Source organism: Glandiceps talaboti, chromosome 1 (genome assembly GCF_964340395.1).
Source record: "Glandiceps talaboti chromosome 1, keGlaTala1.1, whole genome shotgun sequence".
Taxonomy (NCBI): Eukaryota; Metazoa; Hemichordata; class Enteropneusta; family Spengelidae; genus Glandiceps; species Glandiceps talaboti.
The window spans coordinates 5,464,071-5,491,103 of record NC_135549.1 but is presented as its reverse complement, the minus strand read 5'-3'; the positions used below and the strand labels follow the sequence as shown (position 1 = coordinate 5,491,103).

General features: G+C 33.8%; 1 protein-coding gene and 2 long non-coding RNA genes across 4 annotated transcripts in view; 1 reads left to right on the top strand and 2 right to left on the bottom strand.

Annotated features, from left to right (window-relative positions):
- LOC144439725 (plexin-B-like) overlaps positions 1-27,033 on the top strand; it is a 47,537-nt gene that overhangs the window by 8,033 nt on the left and 12,471 nt on the right. Inside the window, exons 5-19 of the mRNA XM_078128962.1 lie at positions 875-973; positions 15,594-15,687; positions 15,791-15,984; positions 16,829-16,977; positions 17,576-17,690; positions 18,730-18,866; positions 19,418-19,594; positions 19,911-20,010; positions 20,823-21,068; positions 21,529-21,702; positions 22,182-22,416; positions 22,948-23,093; positions 23,932-24,053; positions 24,541-24,606; positions 26,700-26,774. Coding sequence (XP_077985088.1) covers positions 875-973; positions 15,594-15,687; positions 15,791-15,984; positions 16,829-16,977; positions 17,576-17,690; positions 18,730-18,866; positions 19,418-19,594; positions 19,911-20,010; positions 20,823-21,068; positions 21,529-21,702; positions 22,182-22,416; positions 22,948-23,093; positions 23,932-24,053; positions 24,541-24,606; positions 26,700-26,774 — 2,129 coding nt within the window. The remainder of the gene's footprint in view (positions 1-874; positions 974-15,593; positions 15,688-15,790; positions 15,985-16,828; positions 16,978-17,575; positions 17,691-18,729; positions 18,867-19,417; positions 19,595-19,910; positions 20,011-20,822; positions 21,069-21,528; positions 21,703-22,181; positions 22,417-22,947; positions 23,094-23,931; positions 24,054-24,540; positions 24,607-26,699; positions 26,775-27,033) is intronic.
- LOC144439745 (uncharacterized) lies at positions 5,416-8,418 on the bottom strand. 2 transcript variants are annotated; one of them, XR_013481147.1, is made up of 3 exons: positions 8,398-8,415; positions 7,992-8,078; positions 5,416-5,619 (listed from the first exon to the last, which is right to left on the bottom strand). It is a non-coding gene; the product is annotated as an uncharacterized LOC144439745 (long non-coding RNA). The 2 variants fall into 2 exon arrangements; XR_013481146.1 differs by having other exon boundaries at positions 5,417-5,619; positions 8,394-8,418.
- On the bottom strand, positions 8,828-14,589 carry LOC144435486 (uncharacterized). The gene is made up of 2 exons (XR_013480893.1): positions 14,388-14,589; positions 8,828-8,912 (listed from the first exon to the last, which is right to left on the bottom strand). It is a non-coding gene; the product is annotated as an uncharacterized LOC144435486 (long non-coding RNA).

The following is a 27,033-nucleotide window of genomic DNA, read 5'->3' as shown; positions in this document are numbered from 1 at the left end:
TGTTTTGGTGTAATAAGTTTGATATAATTGAATCATAAAGGTGTAGAGATGTTACTTGATATATTAAGGATATGTTAGGGATATTAGCACCTCATCATTGAAACAAAATTAATGTACTGGTATATATAATTTGCAATTTATGCTCGTTATTCATCTTGCATGCATTACTTAATAATTGCCGTTTGAAAACTTTTAAATTGGTTTCAGAAGCATTCAACTATATTTAAAAGATTATACCAGGTTCTTGCATAAATGTTAATGCAGGTTTTGATCAATTTTTTCTTTACACCGTAAACCTTTCTTCTTCACAATTTAAAGTGGCACAAGCTGAGTTTATTAACCTTTTACTCAAGTAAAAATACTTAATAAAACCTTTATTAAACTATTCTAGTATAATGTTAATGTCGATGCATGCATGCCTTCTATGACATTACATTACATTATGCCTTCTGGCATTGTTAGAACAGTTGATTGCTTAGTATGGATTCTTCAACATTTTTTGATATGTATGAAAATTACATCATTGGATCGTTTATATGTTATATCTTGGTACCTGGTTTGAGTTAAGTCAATTGGCAAGTTATGATTACATATGCTTCAATTACAAGTGACTTTTAAAATGCAGCATGAATCTCGCCCCATAGAAACTAATAGCTTGTGTGGCCCGTTTATTTTAATACATTAATGTGAAAGATGGGCTTTAATATAATACAACTTTTGTATGGTAATGACTTACTGAGTGACGATGGTATGAGGTCAGCAACACTTTTCCCATGTCTTTGTAGCTGGAATGCATGTTAACAAATTACAACACAGGAAATAAATATGATTTATTATAATTGACATTCATGTCTTTATTGTTTTTGTTTTGTAGAGTGCCAATTATAGGTGTATCTTAAATATTGAAGATGGGAGACAAGAATCACCAGCAACAGTAAATGATGACAATACAATAACATGTGCTCCAAGATCTGTAAGTGTTCATATACCAATGATAAATATAGAAAACTTGTGTAAACGTACATTTTTTTTTCAGAATCCTAACATTCATTTCAAACTTTAGAAGAGCAGATCCCCATGGAACTTTACAAGGCAAAAATGTATTAATTTTGAATTCATTTAGTTGTGTAGGTACTAGCAGCCAAATAATGATTACTATCATAATACATTGCTTTATATGGAGTAGAAGGATGAAATGATTAAACATGAAATATTGTTGTCAAAAATAACACAGAAAAGGTCAAAACTTTTATCCATGGGTCACCTTTATTAAATATGTAAAAAAAGTACTTAAAGGTATATTATCTGCAACGGGGACTATTTTTTTGGGTAATTTCTTTCATTGAAAAATACGTTAAAACTAAACTGTAAATGGTCCAATCCATCTAATTAGAAAATTTACCTGTCTACTGGTCGTCAATATTACTCCAAAGTGACATACGGGAGCTGTAAAACATTCGGCCGGTTTACTTCTTTTCAAACCGCCCGCCATACTTGTTGACATCGATAGAGGCAAGTCATGTGATAGTGATGTCATCATTACACGATATATTGAGCGAGCGTGCCAGCACGAGATGTCAACAATGACATGCACAGCGCTAAGGGTCACACGGGCGGAACGCGTGGGATAGCCAAGCCAAGTGGTTTTGGGACTGATTTAGTGCTGAAATATGTATTACAATGGCATGGATAAGCGACGGCGATGCTCTGGAATACGATGTAAGTATAAACCACATTAATTTTGCGTTTTGTAAGAGTCTAAACGCCGGTGTCACGCCGATTGCAGTTAGTGAGTGACAAGGCGTTCCGTAGCTGCAATAATTGCAGCGTTTGGTGTGACTTGAGGGATGTTTCATCTGTTTGTGTGCCTTTTCGTGTTACAATGTTTAACCCGAATAAACACCGGAACACAAAAAGGCACAAAAACATACGAAAAAGCCCCCCAAAATTGCAGCAAACACTACAATTATTGCAGCTAGGCGATCAATGAAGTTTGATACACACCGTGTCTTTTTAGTGGTCTGAGGTATAGTCGGACCAAACAGTGAGATACAATTACTAGCAGAACTATGAACACTTGACGCCGGAGAGTGAAGATATTCCTAACAGATCGATAGAAATAAGGGCTGAACTAAATACTTATTAATCCATGTGAAAACACATTTGCAGTCCATGAACTGCATACAATATTACATGTAGATGCCTCGAACACAACAACGCGTACTGCATGTCGAGATGTACCAATGTAGAAGTACTGAATACCATTGGTGTATTATCCCCCGGACGCGAACTAAATTTCAGTGAACAATATTTCGAATGAAAACACCAAAAAGAAAACAAAATGGCCTGGACATGTGCACTGCAGATTTCTTTCATGATTATTTCAGAAGAAATACATATTCCCTCAAATTTCCACATTATACATGTTATGAATTCAAAAAATATGTGTACAGTCTAGTAAAGACTTATTTACTATACATATTAATTTTTTGCAGTTGGATTACTAATTATTCAATATGTCATTCATTATTTATATCAATCATTTAATCATATCTTCAGATCTTTACTGTCCAGCATCAATTGCTCCTGAGGGGTATCAGCAGATTGTTTTTTGTTTGTTTGTGTGTTGTTGTTTTTTGTTGTTGTTTTTTTTTTTTTTTGGGGGGGGGGGGCGTATTAGAAAATGGGGACATGATAAAATTGGTGAATGTGCTTTTTTTTTGAAAATTGAGATCGGCTGATGGGGAGGGAGCTAAAGTTTAACCCCAAGAGTCATTTACCAAGTGCATTTCCAACATTTCTTGTGGCTTCACCATAATAAGTTCTAAAACCTATTTTGAATTATCATGAGTTGGGCAACTCCCGAGAATGTGTTTGTTTATGCCCTAAATCTCTTCATGGGAATTGAAGACAATATTGATAATATACTATGGCTTTCAGTAATGTGTATGGTTTGAAATTTTAGCCTCAACAGCATGGCCTCTAGCATGTCATCATTTTTAAAAGAATGCCCACCATGGGAGGAGGACACTAGCATTCATGGTGATGCTGTTTCTCGCCCAAATCAAGACTGTGATGGAAAGCCCTGTCGGCTAATTAACTCCAAGTACATGTATATGTTATAGTCCAGTGCCAGATCTCTCCCTGTAAAGGCCATTACTAAATTTATTGATTTCAAATGTGTACCTTCATTACCCTAATAGTTGTTGAGTATTTACCAATGAAAGTGATTCCATTGTTACACCGATTATTCTGCTGAAAACCTTTCTGCAAAATATGCTAAAATATTTTTATAAAGTGGAAATACATTGCATATGTATGTTTGTAGTATAATGCCAAGCCTCTCCAAGACACACAGACTTTTGATATAACCTTTAGTTTCCATTATAAAATAACAATCTCCACTTTCATGTTACTTTTACAAGGATGATACTAAGAAAGGGGTGGGACACTGTCTGATTCTGATTTCACTGTATTTAACATGTGTCAAAGTGGAATCTGAAGTTTTATAACACTACAAATATTATTGAATGTCATATGTGTCATGGGGAAAATACTGTCCAGTGGTAACTCAAGTCAGTTTCTTTGCCATGCAGGGTAACTTACCTATTCTACACTGCTATTGACTTTATCTGTACATCTGTCATATTCATGATTTATTGTACATTCCAGCTGTCACTACCAAGGTACATATAGCACATACATGTAGGAGTAGTATTAAAGTTAAAGTAGAAGTCCTTGGTAGATTTAGTTCGATTGTACAGAATGTGGTATAGGCATTGCAGATAGGGACTGACAAATAAAGATAGAGAGTGAGTAGAATATTTGAAAGTAGCTCTCAAGCTGATGTTTACAGTAAGAACAGAAAGGACAAGTCACACTACATGCCAATTATAGGAATAAATAAATTCCTCTTGTTTTAATCAAATTATGGCATCACTAAATACTAGCATGAAAATAGTGTTGATATATATGATCATGTTTTTACTCTTTCAGACTCAAATAAATAATCTCAGTGGAGAAATTACAGTCTCTGGATAAGATGGCGAGAAAGGTTGATAGCCAGCGACCGAGCCAGGTCTAATGTTCAACCATGACGTCATACTTGTCGCAACATAACCTGGATGTTATTACCCTGCATGAATACAAAGTCCCATACTTGGTATGTCATCATGTTTCATTATCTTGTTGAATGCTGTCCACAATTGTAAATATTAGTCATGAAATGTTTTTTCCCCAGTGTATTAATAGGCAATGTAATACAGCAATTACCATTGTGTGTTAGATCACTTGCTGATGCATGCATAACATCCCACTCAAACTGGCTTTATTACAAGCATGTTAGCAAGGGTAAACAAAAAACATTAAAATCTTGGTCCAAATATAGAAACCAACTAGTACTACAGATACAACCTGTTACACTTCTGCAATAGTCAGTGGAACCATAAGTGAACCGAAGTGGGCCTTCAAACATCTGTAATTTGTTAACATATTCATAATAATCTATGAGACTAGTCTGGCAATATGCTGATGCTGTGAGCCTTTCAATCTATATCGATTTACTTGGTGGGCTTTAAACCCAAGCTTTACAATGCCAAATCAATGGATGGTGAAACATGGTATATTTATGTCACTGAGTCTTCAAAACATAAATAGGAGAGCTAGTATTACTTGTTACTACCATAAAAGCTACTTTGTTGTGGGTAACAGGAATGCAATTATACAGAGGATCAGTATCTAGAATCATATATTATTCTAAAATCACATCAGCTCAGCACACATCATCTTTGACCTTTCATAAAAATAAACATTCTCACATAGGTTGAGAATAACCATCACTGGGCATTGAGTTTATGACTATGATGAAATCATGAAACACTGGCAATGTACAAATCTAATTTTTCTGTTCTTTCACCAGATGTCATTGTGCTTGCCTTGACAAGAGTTCACAGATGAGACATACTGATGGTACCACACAAAGACATTGCTTCATATAGCCAATTTACCATTTGGCAGCTTAGTTGTCCAAAATCTGGGACAGACGAGTCATCCCAAATTGCTGGGTGTATGCATTTGGGGATAACAGCCCTGATCCATTTGGTCAATACCCTGAAAGGATACCGAGAAGGCTTGCCGAGATTGTTATTGATCGATGATACAAAGATTGATTGAATACAGTTGACTTTGCGCCTTCTTCAATGAGACAACTTTGATTTACAAATTTGAGTTTGTGATGGACAAGCAAACAGTTTACTATGTACTACTTTTCTAAGATATATAAACAAACTGATAAGAGTGTCATGATAAACAACATTTGAGTGCTGGTCTTGTATGTGATTTTGTTGTGTAACAAATTTTATCTTTGGACAAGTCTTTCCTTATTTCACTTTATACAAGGAAAGACCATTCATTAGTGGTCATATTCAATCTTCTAGAATTTTCTTTTGTACGATAGAAGCTTTAGGTGATGGGGATGTTGATAGTCACTTTGGGTCTTTTACTACCAGTTCCCTCTCCCTTTACATTCCTTGTCTGTCCACCAGCTTTTTTTCCTGATAAAACTGATCTTTCAGATGTCATAGTCATACAGACGTCTTCTGTTCTAGTCTTGCCAAACAGCTACAGTTATAATAAAAAGAAAGAAATTATTACTGTTGTTGTGATATCTGATTACTTATCACTAAGACCATATAGCACCCCAAATCAACCCATCATATATCTATACATATATATATCCATCCATACATACATTTGTACATACATACATATATACATACACAGCTAGCCATGTATACACATATATCTATCCATGCAACCATCTATCCATATATCGAGCCATGTATGTGCAAATATTATACATAGGGGTGCAAAAGTAATGGGTATAACATCTATATATTACGTGTATGGTTGTGTATATGTGTGTGTACACTGTATACATTTTGATTGTCCAGTCAACATACACCATACATTCACACACACACCACAGGCATGCATGTATAGACACATACAAAAGATGTACATGTGTGTATGTATAATGTGCATGTAACTTTTGTATGGTAAATTCACAGACTCGCATAGGAATACATGTATATATAAATATGCATGTGTATGGATTGATCAAATTATGAACGTCTTTGTCTTTATCATGCAGTGTTTATGCTAATGTTGGGGAACCTTGGTAAAAGAAAGTGGTATAAATGGCTTTGTTTCCCTGTAGAGTCTATGGTAATTTTGTTTTGAACAAAGGTGAAATGAGATGGGAACCCTGTTTGATTTTACCTACTTACCGCCCTGAGCAAAAACACTTAATGTATGTATGCATGTCTGTATAGTATATACTAGTAGTATGTTTGTACGTATGTGTAAAAACTTGTATTTTATTATACATATTGACTTTACACCATATATGCCAATACAAACAGTGATGCCACACACACATCCATACATATGATAGGTACATAGTGCCTACACATCATACATACATACATACATACATACATACATACATAATAATGTGTACATGTGTTTGTCATGTATGTATGTATGTGTATAAGTATGTATGTATGTATGTATGTATGTATGTATGTACGTACGTACGTACGTACATATCATTGAGTATGTATGTGTAAACATTATGCATACATGTGTACACACTGTATGTGTATGTACAGTTATGTATACATGCTGGTATGCTACAGACACATGGGCATACATGTATAAATAAATATGGATGTAAATGGAATCATGTATCTATGTCTTTCTGTATGTCTCTGCATGCATGCATACATACATACATACATAATATCTATGGTATGCATGTCTGTATAGTATATAGTATGTTTGTACACACGTGTACAAACTTGTATTATATTATACATATTGACTTTACACCATATATGCCCATACAAACAGTTATACCACACATACATCCATACATACGATATATACATAGTGCCTACACATGATACATACATAACAACATGTACATGTGTTTGTCATGTATGTATGTATGCATGTATGTATGTATGTATGTACGTACGTACATATCATTGAGTATGTATGTGTAAACATTATGCATACATGTGTACAAACTGTATGTGTATGTACAGTTATGTATACATGCTGGTATGCTACAGACACATGGGCATACATGTATACATAAATATGGATGTAAATGGAATCATGTATCTGTATGTCTTTCTGTATGTCTCTGCATGCATACATACATACATAATATCTATGGTATGCATGTCTGTATAGTATATAGTATGTTTGTACACACGTGTACAAACTTGTATTATATTATACATATTGACTTTACACCATATATGCCCATACAAACAGTGATAACACACATACATCCATACATATGATATGTACATAGTGCCTACACATGATACATACATAACGACATGTACATGTGTTTGTCATGTATGTTTGTCATGTATGTATGTATGTATGTATATATGTATGTATGTACGTATGTACGTACGTACGTACATACATATCATTGAGTATGTATGTGTAAACATTATGCATACATGTGTACAAACTATGTGTATGTACAGTTATGTATACATGCTGGTATGCTACAGACACATGGGCATACATGTATACATACATATGGATGTAAATGGAATCATGTATCTGTATGTCTTTCTGTATGTCTCTGCATGCATACATGCGTACGTACATACATACATACATACATACATACATACATACATACACTTATATATACACATAGCATATGGCATACATATGAACATACACTAAACATATATATGCAGACATACTCACATATTATACGTATAACATACATTGACTTGGACACCAGACATGAATGTATACACACAAATATGACAACATGCATGCATGCAAACATATATACTTTATGTTGTACAATTATGAACTATTTCTATAACTTGTACATATTCAAAAACATGACAGTAAACAAGAATTTGTATGTAGATTTGTGTTATTTTACTTACATGCTATTTCAGTTCACCCTTCTTATTCGCATGACTTTCCCTGTCGTGGCAATTAGGGCTACCAATATGTCTCCCTTTCCACTTTTCCTGGTCAAAGTGAAAGCAAGATCAATAAAATTCAATGAAATATTGCATCAATGGTAATGTCCTTTACCACACAATTCAATACTTACTATGGAAAATTGGACATCTTTAACACCAGTTTGTGTCTGAGGTCAATACTAAGAAAGGTATTGAACATATGTACAAATAATTCAATGAACAATTTTATCCCAGTCTGTATTTAGAAGTTGTAAGGATTTACTTTTATGTTTGAAAGTGGAGTACGGTAAAGAAATTATTAGTTGCATATGTGAAAAGAAAACCATTAAACTTCAAAGCAAAATGTATTTATAATATTACCTACTGTCATTCTTTTTGATCACCACTGCCACCACCCTCTCCAGCTCTTTCACCTCCATCATCACCAGTTGTGATTCCTTCAACTCGCAAGACAGTTGTTGATGTAGTACTCTCACCTCTCAGACACTAAAATGTACACAAGAATTGATAACACATTATATATGGATATTAATATCTGGTGTGGTAGAAACAGTAATATACCTCATTACATACGATTACATGTGACATTGTACACCATAATTACACACAGACACGCACACACACACACATGACGTGTCGACACACAACTACTAGTCATCATTACTGTGAATGCAGTGAATTTTTTTTTAAAAAATATCAATTTATATTTTCCCTCTTTTCACATCCAAGGACAGTAGAAATCATACAGATACTAATTTTCCAGATGCATTACCTGAATTTGGATTCCATTGAAATCTCAGATACATTCAATTTCCCTTCCTTTACTTGAAACAATTTCTTGCTGAGTTACAGTTGATGGAAGACATGTACCAGCAGCTCCTATTTTGAAACAAACAAATGGTGGACATTCTTAGTATACAAATGTACATAACATGTTATTTTAAAATACAATACCAAAATTAGGGAAATCCACTTGCATCCATCACATGCTGTCCTGTGATGTCTAAACACAAAGTATAATTGACTTCACCGTTGGCTTGATAGTGTCATATTTTATACAGCAATAATGAGTTTGTTGTGTATTGTCCTTACCAGTACTGAAAACAAGTGAGGGGCTGCAAGTACCATGTAGCCCCTCACCAGTTTTTAGTACTGTCTTATGTCGAGCACCCTTATACATTAGACTGTACACTGTAATTTATTAAAAGGAGGCTCTTACCCGAATAGATTCATATGAAAATTCTGAGCATACAAAAGTGAATTTAATGTCATGTTACATCATGTATGTATTGGATGTTTAGACCAGTTGTCAAATATGTGTAATATAGAACTGATTGATTGATTGATTGATTGAAGAAAATATTCTGTAGATAATTTTTCAACCATATGTAGAAAGAATAGATCCATGAGCTATAGTATAGGCAAACTTGATAATTGTGAATCAATTTGAAATGGAAATAGAGTGCATTTGTTTTATTTTGTGTTCAACTTCTTATTTCTATTACTTTTCCAAAGCTTTTTTATATTTCCGGGGTTTTCACTCAAAATTAATTGCAATAATTGTAACACTGGGTTTTTATTTTTCCGCCTTGATTTAAAAAAAAGAAGCTTTCTATCGTTCAGACCTCTGGAAAACTACACCAGCACAAACAAACCCAGCGTGTGGAGCCGATCTGCATACAAAGTTCAGTTATTAGATAAGATAAGATAAGATAAGATAACACTTTATTTTAGCCGTTTAGAAAATTTTACATTTCTAATTTGGTATTTAAACAAAATAAAGTTAATAATGATCTATGAAATATAAATATTAAAGTATACAGTAGTTCTAGTGTGTGTCTATTGACTACATGTATCATCCAGGTATATGTAGAGAGCGGTTATAATATCCTTATGTTTTGATTGTAGTATATATCTAAATTGCTCTCCTCTATCTAAGTTTATAAAGTTTGAGTTGAGGGTAGTGATAATACTAAACATTTTTTCTCTTTGTTTTGTATATAATTTACAATGAATTAGATGATGTCTTTCATCTTCTATTTCTTTACAATGTGTACATAGTCTGTCTTCTACTGGTGTTTTTGGTTTTGTATATCTACCCTTCTCAATGGCAAGTTGATAGCAACTTAATCTAAATTTGGCTATTGTTTTGATGTGTTGTTTATTGTTCATTACTTTAATGTATTCGTCTTGTTCCAGGGAATTTTTGAAGTTGTTGTATGTACGTAACTTAGAGTTTTCCCTTTTGTTATTTTCATTCCATTTATTGATATAATATTGTCTAATTGAGTTGTATAGTTCTTGTTTTGTTAAATTGTTGATATTCTTGCTGTTATATAATTGTATATTGTGTTCAAAGGTAGTTAGCCATGAACCTGTGTAATCATTGTTCTCCATGTCATTCATTGCATAATAGGCTAAGTTGTTATTGTCTAATGTCTTGAGGTATTTGTAATAGTTTATTGCTGAGTAGTATATTCTACTAATCAGTGGTTCTCTCCCAAGTTCCATTCTGCATCCTATTTTGCTCACTCTGTTGCTGACATTTAATATTTGGCGACAAAAACGTAGATGGAATTTTTCTGTCTCTGTTTTGTCCCAAGTTGTTTGATTTTGGAGAACACCCCATATTTCGCCAGCATATGTCAGGATAGGTAGCTGTGTTGTATTCATGAGTTTTTCCTTTATCTTAGTACTGTTTATCTTTGTCGAATATATCTGTGACTGGATTCTTGCAGCTTTGCTGGCTTTGTCTGACAATCTGGTTGCTGTGGAGCTCATAGAGCCATTTGTCTTGAATGTTACACCGAGATATGTGTATTGTTCTGTAGTTTTTATTTCTTCCAAGCCACATTTGAATTGTCTTGTATCTTGTTTGCATCCTGATTTTCTAAATACCATTATTTGTGTTTTGTTTGTGTTTACTTGCAATCGCCAGTCTGTTGTGTATCGATGAAGGTAGTCCAGTGCATTCTGTATTCCTTCATAGGATGTTGACATCAATGCAATATCATCTGCATACAACAGGCTGTTGATTGTTTTGTTATTAAGCTTTGGTGCATTTGTTTCAATGTTTGCGAGTCCGGTAGTGAAATCGTTTACAAAGATATTAAACAATGTCGGGCTTAGTGGACAGCCTTGTTTAACTCCATTATCAATTTGGAACTTTTCTGTTATCACGTCAGTTAATTTCACGATGAAGTTCATATTGGTGTACATGTTTTTCATTATGTTGTATACATTTCCGTTGATGTTGTTACATAGTAATTTATAGAGTAGTGCTTTCCTCCAAATTGTATCAAAACACTTTTTGAGGTCTACAAAGCAACAGTAGATTTTCTTATTTCTTGAATGGTATTTCTTTATAATAGTGTGCAGTGTAAGAATATGGTCGATAGTTCTATGTTTGCGTCGGAAACCTGCTTGGTTTGGGTGGATGATGTTATTTCTTTCCAGATAATTTGATATTCTATTGTTAATGATCATACTAAATAATTTAGCTATCACATTACCAACTGAAATACCTCTGTAGTTGTTTGTGTCTGTCCTGTCTCCTTTCTTGTGTACTGGGGTTATAACGCTGGTATTCCATATTTTTGGATAGATTCCTGTATCTAGTACATTGTTGTATACTTGTGTCAGTGCTTGTTTAACTTTGATGTTGCTGTATTTTACTAGTTCTCCTGGAATGCCGTCTGGTCCACTTGCTTTATTATTTTTTATTGATCTTGTCACTTGTACCACTTCTGATAGTGTTATTGGTTTATTTAATTCATGATTGTTTTCCATTTCATTTTCTAATTGTATTAGTTGTGTTTCTATTTCTTGTATTCTATCCGGTGTGGTAGTGTTATTTTTGCCAATTTGTTGGAAGTGTTTAGTCCATATAGTGTGCGGGATTTCTTTCAATTTGTTGTTTTCTTTGGTATTTGTGATAGAATTTATCTTCTGCCAGAAATCTTGTACATGTTCGTTTTCATCTGCAAGCTCTATTTGTGATAGTATTTTTTGTTGTTTGTCTTTCTGCATTCGTTTTACATATTTCCTGAAGTCTTTTTTCTTGGTGTAGTACATTATTCTAAGTGTACCATCTGTTGGGTTTCTTTGTAGCATATTTGCAATCGTTTTCAGTTCTTGTTTCTTCAGGTTGCACTGTCTATCTGTGTAATTCATTTTCCTTCGTTGTGTCTTCTTCTTTGATTTCCTCTTTATGGAACATATGTTTGCTATTTGATGTATCATCTCTTGGAATTTCGTTGCCATTTCATTACTTGTGTTATTTGTATTATTTTTTGTAAATGTGGTCACAATATCCTCGCTTTCCTTTGTCTTCATGTATAGTTTGTATATTTCTTTATTCATTGCATTCCATTGGTAGCTTTGATGTGCAGGTTTTAGGTTTACCTTGGTATCAGTAGTTTGTCGGTATTTTGGTATTTTGACGATAGTTTTGATAGGACAATGGTCACTTGATGGATGAAGTTTCTCAACTTTGAAATGGATGATATACTTTAGTAGTTCTTCATTTACTAATGTGTAGTCCACTGTACTTGCACCATGATAACCATAGCATGTGAGTTGACCTGACCAATCTCCTGATGTCCGTCCATTGAGTATTTGTAGATGGTTTAATTTACATAGTTGTATTAGTTCTTCACCAAATTGATTTTTCCATGTATCAGTGTTTCTTCGTCGTTTGACTGATTTGCCATATGTATATGTGTCTGGTAGTGGAATGTTTATATGTATGTTGTCTTCTTCATCAAGAATTACATCATCAATGTTGTTCGTTCTCGCATTAAAGTCACCTTGTATAAGTATATGTCCATGAGTGTTATATTGTTGTAGCTCTTTGTTGATTTCTTCATAAGGATTACAGTCATTATCATTGTAGAAACTGGAATTTTGGGGTGGTATGTATGTTGTGCATATGTAAATGTCTTTTTCAAGGTTGAAAAATTCTTTATTAATTTTACACCATAGTGAGAATTTACTTGTAGTTGGTATAATCTTGACTCCATCTTTGATACTATTCTTGATGAAAATGCTGATTCCTCCTGATGACCTCCATGCTTTCTTGTTTTTGGGTCTAATGCTGTGGTATGTGTAATATCCCTTTGGTTGTGGAATGAGTTCTTTACTTTCAGTATTCAGCCATGTCTCTGTCATTGCGTATATATGGTAGTCTTTGATTTGTGACTCTATGTCTAGTGAACTTTCTGTTTTGTTGTCTATAGTTCCTTGTCTGGGTTTGTAGTTATACCTTAGACCGGCTGTATTCCAGTGGCCAATTGTAAGGTAACTTGATGTCATTGTATTAATGTTTTTTCTATTTCTTTTACGTTGTACGTTATTATGTCATTGCCTGCCCACAGGCATTTGTTTCCCGAGTTATGTCTCAGAATATTTCTATCAGAATACAATAAAATGTCGATAATACATGTATCATTGATATTGACATATTTAGCCAACTATGTATGAAAGGGGTAAAATTACACTTGTTTCTGTGATCGCGTCCACTCACCGCGAAAGAAAAAAATTCTCTGCTCCATGGATCCAATTCCCCTACATGGCGTCAGAAATCGGTCTATATCTTTGGAAGTCATGGTCCTATTGTATCAACGACACGATTTATCGGAAGATTATTAAATTTGGGAACTAGGAAGGGACGGAAGGTAAAATGTTCGAAATGTTTGCCCACTACAACGGCCGGTTGAAAGTTCATGTTTATCATTTATGTACGGTAATGGTGGCTGCCTTTCATACCTTGTGTCTTCTTTCGCAGCGAGTGAACCTGCGCGATCACAGAAACAAGTGTGATTTACCCCTTTCATATATAGATGGCTAAAAACGTCAATATTACGATACTCCCGACATTTTATTGTATTCTGATAGAAATATTGAGACATAACTTGGGAAATAAATGCCTATGTGCCTGCCCCCTAAAATCTGACATTTCCAAACTTGAATATAATTACGGGACCCCTTCATGACCCAAAAGATGTCTCAAACTACCTCAATGCTGTCAAAATGATAAAGTAACTCTGTGCATACTAACATTTTGAAAGAGACAGCGAGAGCACGCTACAAATTTTAGCAACGCGACATGTCAAATGAGGCATCTTATTCACAACTGACCGCCATGGTCTTACTTAGTCTGTAGGTACGGTTACCCGTTTCAACATTTCGTGATACATCGCTATTTTGAATGGCTTAAAGATACTTTTCAATATTTCTTAGTTCTTGTATGAAAAAATGATGAAAACACTCAAAAATCGAAACTAACGCTACAGCAAATTTTCAGTCAAAACAACAACATACAGTTGTGATCATTCTAACTCTGTGAAAACTTACCTGCCGATCAGGGGATTTTGCTACCGTCCTTGCGATCTCGACTGTTTCCTTCCAACGATGTTTCTCCCCTCGAATATTAATTTTCCCCTCGTTTTCCCGAATCCGAGCACGTTTCTTTCCAGTTAGCTTTAGCCGCGCCGTGGCATCGCACATTGCTAAGCCATGTCACGTCCAGTCATCAACAAATTTCAATTCTCCTCTGACAACAACATAACTCGTGGAGAAATAGAGCATGCGCAGTCTACTTTGATATCGCACTGACGTCATAGGTCGTTTAAAGGTCGATGTATTCTTGCGCGGCATTTGAATGTTTACAATTTTAAAAGCAACGTAGTTAATATTCTTTAATAATCATTTTATATATTTATGGAAGGTTGTTTGGCTTTGAACACGAGGTCATTCTACATGCTATGCCATGTGTAAAAGTAAAATCATATTGAAAAAAAGAATAAAAATAGTAAAAAAATAGTCCCCGTTGCAGATAATATACCTTTAATGATAATTGGAAGAGTGGCATTATAAGTGATGTTAAAAATGCATGACATCTTTTGAGTATAATTAGTGTCATTGAATTATATCATCATTTAGATACATAGAGTCAGCAAGCCGTGAATGATCAACAGTAATAATAACAAAAAGAAATGCAATTAACAAAAAATGAAACATGTATCAGCCATGTACCATGAACTAATTCTATACGAACGTTTGAGTTATTATTTTACCATTTTTCAAGTTACATGTAGTTGGTTCGAAAGGAAGATTCACATCATATACATCACAGTAATAACAGTCTTTCAACCAATTATAACAAAACAAATCAGAGGTCACCCTTTAATTCTTTGAAATAGAGGTCAAATTATATGAATATTAAGTTAAACCTATTTTAAAATCCACAATAGTGAGCAAGTACATTGTTATAAGTCTGGGAAATTAAGATATATTGGTGATATCCTTGAAAACAGGGTGGTGAACAGACAAATTTCTTGAGTCTCCCTGGAACCAAACCTTCATAAAGCAAACTTTAGAAAAAATTGCGAAACTTTGATTTTCAGGTCAACACATCCACATATACACTTATTTTACTCAGTGAAAGGGTTTTTGCTAAGTGATCAAGTGTGTGACAATTCAGGCATTACAAACATAGAAAAAGTTATGAAAAAGAAGAAATAGCAATAACCTCATCCATACAATCTCTTCTCTTCACAGTACACTTACAAGACTTCAAAGCAAGAATTAGTTGTGGATGTGAAAGTTGAATGGAAGGCAGGTATTGAAATAGATGACATCCATGGTAACCAAGGTAACTTGATATCTAAATTGATGGTTGTCAATGTGGTACTGTACACAAATAATTTCTATAGAGCTAAAATTTCATTTCTTTGATTATGTCTTTTTTGTTGCAGTAACTTTGTATAATTGTTCTGTTGACCGAAGTGACTGCAGTGAGTGTTTGTCAAACATCACAACTAAAGAAGTACTCAACTGTGGTTGGTGTTCAAAATTAGACAGCTGTCAAATTGAAGAACTCTGTACTGATGGGAGTTGGTTACCACAAGATTCTGATGATGCTGTCTGTGGTGCTCCAATCATTACTAAGGTAAGCAGAGTAGGGAAATGAGTGTGAGGTTAAGTATGTCAGGAGTTGGCTTTACTTGTCCACACATAATGTTTCTATTTGAGTTTAATAAATTAATACATCTCAACACTGTTCCAAAAAAATAAGACCGTGAATGGTACTACTGTAACAATGTACTGCACTGCACCCACCCAAGTTCATTAATTTGATCAAGTAGGTTTTAAACACATCAGGTGTAAAGTGAAAGACAAACAAGGAACACTTTTAAAGAAAGTCAAAGGATGATTACTCAGTGCATAATACTAGTACTGTACATTTGTTACCACTTAGAAAATATTTGTAGCTTTGATTTTGTGCATGCAAGTTAATAGTTCCCTTAGTACAGTGCTCACTGCATAGCACAGTGCTGACAATAGAGGCCAGACATGTCTAAAGTCAGATTAAAGTTATGAATCTATGTTGACTTCAAACTACTAAGCAAAGTAAAAGTGTGTTTTTTGTCCAATATAAATAGAATAACTAGTCATTGTCTAAGACAAACGCCACCTTTCTTACCTATAACCAATTCTAAACATCGACACACTTATTTATGATTGGTCAAAAAGTACATTGACAAATAATGATATTTTTGATGAGATTAATGGGACATAGTTTGTGAAGATATTATTTTAAAGTATTGGGTGTTTATTTCAATTATTTATTGACTGGTAAATAAGTCATTCAAATGAGGCAACTGTGAAATGCCAACCCCAATGCTCGACTGCAGAATGTGCTGCCATTACATATTCTGACATGGTGCCCCTAAGGTTAAACTATAATAATTATTGTAATTTACATAATTGGTCATTGTGTCTTTTTTCCATAGATATGGCCCTTATCAGGTCCAATTGAAGGAAACACAGAATTAGTTGTCAATGGAAGTAACCTTGGGAAAGCAGTATCAGCAATTAAGAGTGTGACTGTAGCTGGTTTACCATGTGAAGTCATTCCCAGTAGATACAAAGTTGCAAAAGGGTAGGGAAGTCTACTATACATTGATCGCACTGGGCTTGTATGTGTCAGGTCATACTACACATGTACAGATATTCTTAGACTGCTGATTTACAATTTACCATTTTTTAAATGTTTATAAAAACATTTTTCTCTCAAAACGTTATTTTGCTGTGTTCTGTACCTGTGCTACAAATGAAGGTACTTTTTACTTTGTCTTTCATTTGTAAAACCTAATTAACTCCTGAATCCCTCATTGCCTAAGAATTTTTAAAGTAGTAGAGAAAGCAAGCCAGATATGTGCCATTGTGGTACAAGGACATTGCCTTGGTATTTGATGGAACATTACTTAGGAATTGTGCACATGTGAGATTGTTCAAATGAAAATGGATGTGCCACATTTTTGGTTTTAAAAACCTTACAAAACTACTGCAGGACTAATTGGAATCAAATTTGGTGTGGTGTTTCTATTGATGTGTAGATAAACAGTTATCAATCAACTTGCCAAGACAGAATGATGTCCTATCAATCAAACCCTTTGAAAATGACATCAGCAATCATTGCCCAAACTCAACAGTTGTACTTGTAACAGTGCCATTGGTGCTATTTTTTACATCCCTAGGCTTGAGTGTACAACTCCTTCATGTAGAGACAACAGCTGTGGAGATAAATCTGGCAAGGTGATTGTAGAACTCAGCAATGGTAATGGTGAGTCAGAAGATGACTTCTACTACAGGGTAAGGGAAACACCATTTTGATAAAGATGTTCAATTTTCTATAATTGAAACAGCTTATCAGTTTCCTAACAGTATACTGGCAATGTTTTTGAAAAGTTTTAAAATTTCTAACAGAGATTGAAATCTCACAATATTAACATTTTTGTACTTTACACATTCTACCATACTTTGACAGGGCAGCAACTTGGTTTAGTGACAGAAATGACTGCCCATAATAAACAAGGTGCCACCTGTTTGAATATGGGAAGTTTATAAAATGAGGTTGTTATTAAGAACAAAATGTTTAGGAGAAAGTTGTTGGGGTTGACTTATGCATAAGGATGACACATTATGGCATACCCAACAGCCTAACAAATTACAGAGAAAAACAATTAGGCTCTGCGCAATTAGTCTATCTGCTAGACCACGGATGTTCTTCCGATACAATACGACACACGATCGAACATCGCTATTGAGGATGGAACATCCAAGGTCTAGCAAATGTCATCAGGATATAAATAACTGCCAATCAGAGAACCGCATTAGCGACAAGCACAAACAGAGGACAATAGCTAATTTTTCATGCATATTCATCTTAAGGAGGGGCTTGTAAAAATAATCACCAATGCGTTAACTGAAATATGTGAATGACAACGTCTACACACTCATCAAACTCACAATTACCATAAACTGATAAGACATAGTAATGACATAAGTGTGTTTGTCAACACCTGCATGCAGTGATTGAATATATTAAAGTATATATATGCATACATGGCCCAACCCACCGCTTAATGTAATCTCAATGGAATGTCCGGTCTGAAAATGACATTTGCTAGACTGTTCGGGCAAGCCCTCACTGCGAACTTCGTTCGCTTATAGTATCGAAAGAAAGCCCGAACGTCTAGCAGCAAGACTACTGCGCAATTTGCTTCAGTATGTTACTTACTTATTGGGAGGGTAGGTAATTCTCTTCATAATGTTTGTAACACTTACAAAGATAATGATAAATTGATGCACAGTCATGCATGTTCTCAGTATATTTTATTCTGTCCAACAGAATCCAAATGTGGTGGACTTCAATCCAAAAATTGGTCCTGAAGCAGGTGGTACTAGATTGGTCATCACTGGGGAATACATGGATGCAGGAAGACATATCACTGTTGATATTGATGGCTCCCCTTGTGAGGTGGATAGGTAAATGGATATGAACTACATCATGGTACATGCTGTGACTATGCTTATACATGTAATACATTCAGATCATTGTAGATATAATAATACTGTTATAGAGCTACCTCATGTACTTATGCATAATTAACATATTGATACCTTCCACATCTTTCTGAAAAGTTAAAACAAGCATTTCTTTTCTAATTTAATCACTGGTGTTTTCCAATTAGTAAATAACCAAAATAGGACTATTTGTATTTAAAGTGAATCTAGGAAGAGAGTTTCAATCAGCTTATTTATTTATTTAATATTTATTTTTTTATTTTTTTATTTTTTTATTTATATATTTATTTTTTTATTTATTTACTTAATGCTCACTTTACTTACCTATTTACTTCATAATTACGCATTCAGTCATTTATTTAAGTTGTTCATTCATTTATTCATTTGTTCATTCATTCATTCATTCAAATCTAAAATGCAAGTTACAAGATAACGTAAACATGAAATATTCTTATGTCTTATTTAGAAATGGAAGTTGTCAAAGATTCTCTTTGTTGTTCTATTCTTTGTAGAGATGAAGTGAATGAGACATTTTTGATTTGTATAACTTCTGGACATCCTATACAAAGTGACTTGACATTGTCAGTGTCCTTTGATGGAGCTGTACGCTTAGCACCAGATGATAAATTGTTTGAATATACAAAGAACCCAAATGTCACCTCTGTTTACCCACTAGAAAGTATGAAGAGGTGAGTAGTGAAATGTCTAATATTGAGTGAGAACGGGTGCATGAATACATGAATTAGCAAATTGTACTGTCATCTGATAACACAAGGATGTACATAGCACTCATCTCAAATGGACAATGCAGGTTATAACATAATAAAACAAAGTACACTTTTGAAATAACCTAGCCTGGGTTGTATCTCTCTGTTAGAACTTTAGAAAATAGTACAATTGCAGATATTTCAAGAATGATATCAAGGTACAATAAATAAGCATGCATGTGTGACTGTGCAATTTGATATGTGGTATTTCAAGTTATGAATCTCTGATTATTTTCAGTGGTGGTCGGGAATTGAATGTCACTGGTGAATATTTCACATCTGTGAAGGAGCCACGAATGAACTTTGCAAGTTATACTCAGTCTGATGTTTTCAAATCTGTAAGTCACAATAACATTTTAGTTCATATTGCAGATGAGCATGACAAAGAAACTATTCTAACATGATTTTATTATGTACACAAATTTGAGCATCTTTCCATCTTAACCACTGTCTTCCTAGAGAAATGTAGCTCACATGTATAGATTAGGATTGGTGCATTACATGTAGATTGTGTGGTAGGTTTAAAAAAAAATAAAATACATCTAAATATGAAAAGTCAGATTTGACATGAATTGATGTATGTATACCTTAAACCTACAATGTACACCAGACATTTTTTCAGCAACCAACAAACACAATAAGTCTTTGTGTAAATTGTTCATTTATAAGAAAAAACAAAAACTTACCTATCAAGTAGTGGTCTGCAATTTCATCCATAATTAATGTACTGACATGTTTATAATTCTTGAGGGATTTAAGCTTGGTATTTAATCAGATCTTCACATATTAATTAACCTCTACCCTACCAGGTTCCAAATTATACAACTGAATCGATTGGAACACAATTATGGTACAACATTTTTCCCAACAACTTCAAGCATTCAGCAACAAATAGTAGACTTAAATTGGTAATTTGCAAATTCTGAGACAGACACTCTAATCAATTGACCATCATGACTGTATGTTACATCATTTGTTGGGGTAATTTTCTCATACTGCAATATATATATATATATATATATATATATATATATATATATATATATATATATATATATATATACTGCTCAAGTGATATACTTTATCCACTTCAATTACAATACTCTATTATTTGAATCAGTAATTAAAACTTGTATCATTTCATCCTCAGGATCCTTGTGTAGTTTTGTCAGCAGAGTTGATGAATTGTGTGACCCCGAACTTTACATCTCCCACATCACGTCGCAAACGACAAACATGCATTGGTGATCAGTGTGCATATCAAATTGGATTTAGAATGGATGGCCATGAGTTTATCTTGAAATATCAATTCAAGGTGTATGAGGATCCAGTGTATTACCAGTTTGAAGGTGCTGGACGCATCAAGAAATACAAAGGAGGCCAACTTATAATCCTTGTAAGATTTCATGAACTTTAACTCCATCTTGTGTGAGAATTATGGTTGTTGATAGTGATAAATACACAATAAGCTATTTTCACCCTTAAGCCTAACAGTACACTGTACATGTTTTGTTGAGAGTACACATGCATGCACACCTCAAAATGACATTTGTCTCATTGTTATGTTCATCAGATTGACAGATAGATGCATAGAGTGACAAACAGATAAATTTACATGTTGATAGAAAATGAATGCAGGTATATGAAGAGAGCTAAGTATTATTGTATAGGGGCAAAGGAAATGGCTGGGCTATTTTGTACGTATATACACAGGTATATAGATCAACAGATGGATGGATGGATGGATGGATATGTGAGAGAGTGAGTGAGTAGCTACATTTGTAGATTAATATATTTGCAGATAGGCTGACCAATAAATAGATGAATTAAATGTGAATATTTATTCATTTGTACAGGGAAAAGATCTAAACATTGCCAATACCAAAGAAGAAGTGACAGTGAATATTGGTTCTGAACTGTGTAATGTAACAAGCTTGTCACCCACTCAGCTTGATTGTGAACCTCCCTCATCTCAACCTGGAGGTTTTGACAAGGATGGAAATCCAACAAGCAAACTTCCTGAAGTCGTGGCAAGTTTTAATATGTTGACATTTCACTCATAATTCTGTACAGTACATGTAAATGGTGTGATTGTTCTAGATTTTTTTACGGCAAATTTTTATCTACTAGGGAATTATACTTTAATTGTCATGCACATATTACTCCAAGGTTTGCAACTATAATTATAAATCATCAGACATATGAATTAATTTATTACATAGAAATATATATCAGTGTAAGGCTAATTCGGTAAATTTTCTGTAAAATATCACAGTGGTACTTAGATCACCCCAAACTATAGTCTGGATGCCAACGTGGTCTCTAACTTAACCAAAACTAAACTAAACCTGTGGAGGTGTAAATTGTAACAATACCAAAAAAGTCAAACAAGCAATTCACTATCTTTGACAGTATATGTCTATGCAACTGAAGGCACTTGCAATTCTGTATTGCTTTTGAGACGACGTATCATCAGTTTTGTGTGAATGTCAAATTTTTTTATTTTTAGGTGGATGTTGGCAACCTGAACTTATTCATTGGTTATCTGCAGTATGAATCAGAAGGAATAGATGTTGGTCTGGTTGGAGCAATACTTGGAGCTGTGTTTGGAATTTTTGTCATTGCCATTATCATTATTGTTGTGGTATTTATCGTAAAAACAAAACATAAAGCAAAAGATGTGGAGAAATTACAGCAAACAATGGTAGAGATGGAATTAAGTGTTAAAAATGTAGCTTGTCAAAGTATGTTTAAATGCATTCATTGATGTATACTTGTGCCCATGTTTACACTTCTCATGAATGTTTTGCATTTAGGTGTTTGAGACACACAAGCTTTAAATCTGGTCAAAAGTATAATTGCCTTTAGAGGTTGTTGTGCAACACTATGAAACAGACTTTTCTGTAATTTAGTAACTTATTGCATAACAGCCTCCCAGATGACAAAGTTGTCAAATGCATTATTGAGAATTGACAGAAATTATGATTTTAATGTGCAAATTAATAAATGTCATCTTTTTGAAAGATGAAGAAATGTTGACAGAGCTAACCAAGACAACCATTAAGTGGTTTTAATTGGTCAGAAGGTTAGAATCATACAAACATTTATGACACCTAGAGTGGACAACATACAACAATATAAACGTTGTGACAACAATTGACTGAAAGATTCACCATTGTGTTCAATCTCAGTACAAATGTCTGAGTTGAAATGAGTGCACATAACAACAAATCTATATATTTTCAGTCTAAATCACAATTTCCAACATGTTACAGGATTTGCTGAACTGCAGACAGAAATGTCTGATTTGACCAGTGATCTTGAAGGTATTGGTATTCCATTATTGGACTTCAATGACTATGCTGTCAATATGCTGTTTGTTGGCCAAACAGATCACCCAGTTTTCCAGAAAAGTACTGATGTAAGTATGAGTAAGAAAATCAGGATGTTTTCTCACCAATTTGTGATTCGAACACTGAATTTGTTGAAATGAAAGTTGCACAGTTGTTGGGTGTATAATAGAAAAGAAGGAGACCAAAAACTTTTGCCACATTTCCCTGCAAGTTTTATATGTAAGGATAAGTGTAGTCATTATTTAGGTACACCATAATGGGGCGCCCTCATGCATCAACCAACCTCTTTCAATATTTAATACAGACTAGGATAAGAGGTGTATCAATATTTGAACCACTGACCCCTACACATAAACAAAATTTGGTTTGAGAATGGTAGTTGAAACACTTCTGTATCCTGAACGACATCTCATACACACTTGTGACAGTGGTATAATACACACTTTGTTAGTATGGAAGTGTCTGCATGAAAACAATGTAATAGCTTTCAAATTCTATACTTTGAACTACTAGTACCTTGTATTTTAACTTGATATATTTTGATGGTCATGTGATGTACTAGTAAGCCAATAATGTTGTGTTGTGTACAAAACAACATTCAAAAGATGACAATTTAAAAAATAAAATACAGAATCTAGGCAAAGTATATTCAAGAAAAATGAAACATCATTTTTCTTCAAAGATTAAATTATATATTTTCAATACCACAGTATACATACTATAGGTGTTTCCAACTTATATAATGTAGCTGCCATCTTGAAAATGAAACTTGACTATACATGAAGTATTTTGATTTCTAATCGATGTTGGAAATGTTTGTTTTCATCTATAAGAAATTTGTCCTGTTGCATTACAAACATAACACTCGTGAATAGGACATAATTCAGTTGTATTTTATTTTAACAGGCCTTGAAACCCAATACTATTAATGGTCTTAGGAACTTTCACGCCTTACTTAAAAAGAAGGAGTTTGTGTTAGTGTTGATACATACCCTGGAAGAACAGAAAGGTGTCTCTCCACAAGACAGGTGAGAGAGTTGCCAATATTTGAAAACAGCAAGGAACTTTTCACTTCGGGCTATATATATCATGTACAGTTAAATTTTTGTAAATTTCCTGATTGAATATTGAATGTAGAGTTAAAGGAATGTGGAATTAAAGAATATCACACACAAAAGGTCATAGTGTCATTAAAGACATTGTCACTTACTGAATGAACTTGTATTTACAGTGTAACAAGATTGGTTTGCCTTTCATGTGTGTTATTAGTTGGTAGCGTTTATTGAAAGCATTCTTTAGAAATAATAATGATGAGAAATAATCAAGAACTTCATAGACTTTTTCTTTAGAAATGACTTTATCTGATAGGAAGAGGGATAGTTTATATTAGGCTCAGATATCATTACATTTGGTTGATGAAAATATAATAAATTCACAATGTTGTGAACAGGATTAGTTTCATTTTCCTGACAACCAGGCATCATGTCTATTGTTATGGTTGTGATTATTTTTCAGAGTCAACATTGGGTCCTTACTGACAGTGGCACTTCAAAGTGAACAGAAGATGGGTTATTTGACTGAGTAAGTTATGGAATAAGTTGCATTTGTTTCTTTTTTTATTTAATAACACACCAAAATAGATATTATGTAGATGCTAAAATTTGAACACAAACTGTCATTCTCTTTCAAATGAAAAACTGAAACAAAATTCGATAGCATAGGTTCACATGACAAGAGGGTATAATTATCTTAACGTAAGTTACAGTTAATTCAAAACTACTGCAAATGTGCTTTGAACATCCTAAAATCTAAAAAGTTGTACTCAACCTTTGTATATGTGTACCTATTGAAGAGATTCAGTGTGTGCATAAATGTTTTGAGATTCAATAAAAGACAGTCATTGTCCTCAAAAACACTCACTGCTCATCTTATATGGGGTTTGCTCATTTCAATACAGTTGTCTTTGTATATCACAGTCAAAACTGTGGGAAAAGCAAAATCTATCTAAAGCACTAAAATGAGAATACAAGGTTTTTCATTTTAGCAAAACCCATAAGATGGGCAAGTGTTCATCTCTTATAACAGCCTCCTTCTTCCTAAAGGAACTATTAATTTACAGAACCTCTAAATAGTACATTGTATGTGTCATTTTATGCTTAACTCTGTACAAAGAATTATCTAGGCATTGCGTTTTCTTTCTGGGTATCAAGCATGCTTGCTACTCTTACAGTTATAAATTCAAATGTTAAATGCAGAATTCGTTTTCTTGGTGTAGGACTATATATTTCACAGTTTGCAAACTATAATTCCTGTCACTATTGGTTAAATATATAATCAATCTGTTATCTTTTCTCATCCCTTCTAATAACTGCTTTAACACTGTTCTTATCACTCTGCTTTCAATTTTATTTAATAATAGACAGAAAGTAAATATGGTCAAATACGGTAAGTGTGTAAACATGCATGCAGTCAACAGCATGAGTGTGACCATTGAAACTATGATTTCTGAATTATTGAAATTTAACATGGTTATGGCATTGTTTTCCAATTGTGATGTAAGTGCTTGATAATGAATGTTCAAGTTGTACTCTCCAAAGTATGATAAATATAATAATATTATTATGTCTGATACAGACGCTACAATTGTGGTAGTTTTAAAGTAGTTTCCTTTCAGGGGAACACCACTTCTGGAAATAAAGGCATTTTCATAAACTTTGGGGTCTAGAGATACAAAATTATGATTTTCTAAGAGAATCATAATTTTGTATGATTTTACATCATTTACATTACGCACAGTCTCATACAATATTAAATTGAACTTCAAATTGAAGTTGTATCTCATTTTAGTATTTTTGCTTCCAGCCACATTGCCTTTAAGAGTCAGTAGAAATGCACATGCTGTAGATGACAATGAATATTCATGTTTATTTAACTGACGATTATAAGCTCTTAAGAGTCATGGATGTTCATTGATCTAAAATTATGTATTGCTCTCCAGCACCCAAACTTTATATATTTCCTGGGATGACAATTGATTGAATTAGCACAGAAAAGCCCTACACCTAAAGTAATAAGATATTCCTTACAGAGTATTTTGGTTTCTTTGCAGTAGTAGTTGACTTTTTTAAGTTACTACAGAACCTTTTTTGAGAGAGATTTACTCAAGCATAGGTAAAATTTGTTGTGACAGTTACAAAGACTGCGTACACCTCTTGAAAAGGATAAATACTGAGAGTAGTTAAACTTACCTATAAAGATTCAAATGTCCAAATATTGATGGTGATATCAATATTTTTTTCAACCAAATCAGAGTAAGAAATTGAGAATGTGACTACATGTAGTAACCACTTTTGTGTTGCACTCTATAAGTGCACCAAGTGTTGAAGCACAAAGAAATGAGTATACCAAGGACAACCTGCATATATGCAGTTATAGGCTAAGCTTAGCATCTTACTTTTTGCACACATATATGGTTAACTTTTTATCACCTCCAGCTATGTGGTTTTGAACCCAGTACGAAGTACATGAGTTAATGCTCAGAGAGTGACAACACAGAAACATCTTCGTCCCAAATATAGAATAATCTCAATATTGTCAAGCAGGTTTTGTGAGTTCAATGACAGGCCAAAGATATAATACTGTATGTGTACTAAAACCTTTTACATCTTTTGTAGCATTCTGAAAACGTTACTTACTGAAGCTGCACAAAATGCTGTTGAAGATGGCAAAGAAAAAGGAATGCTGAAAAGGTGATTGTTTTGATTTTGAAAATGACATCTTACAATTGTTTAACAATTATGATATGCTAACTATAAAACTGTGGCGTTAAGATGAAAATAAAGTTATTGACCCACACCGCACACCCCATCTAATTTGTAATATACATGTACGTGTATACATGTACGTGTATATTACAATATACATTGAAGGATGCAATGTATATGTTTTAATACAAAAACATGGACGTACCTTGCATTCATAAAATATTATGGAATTGGGCACAAGTTG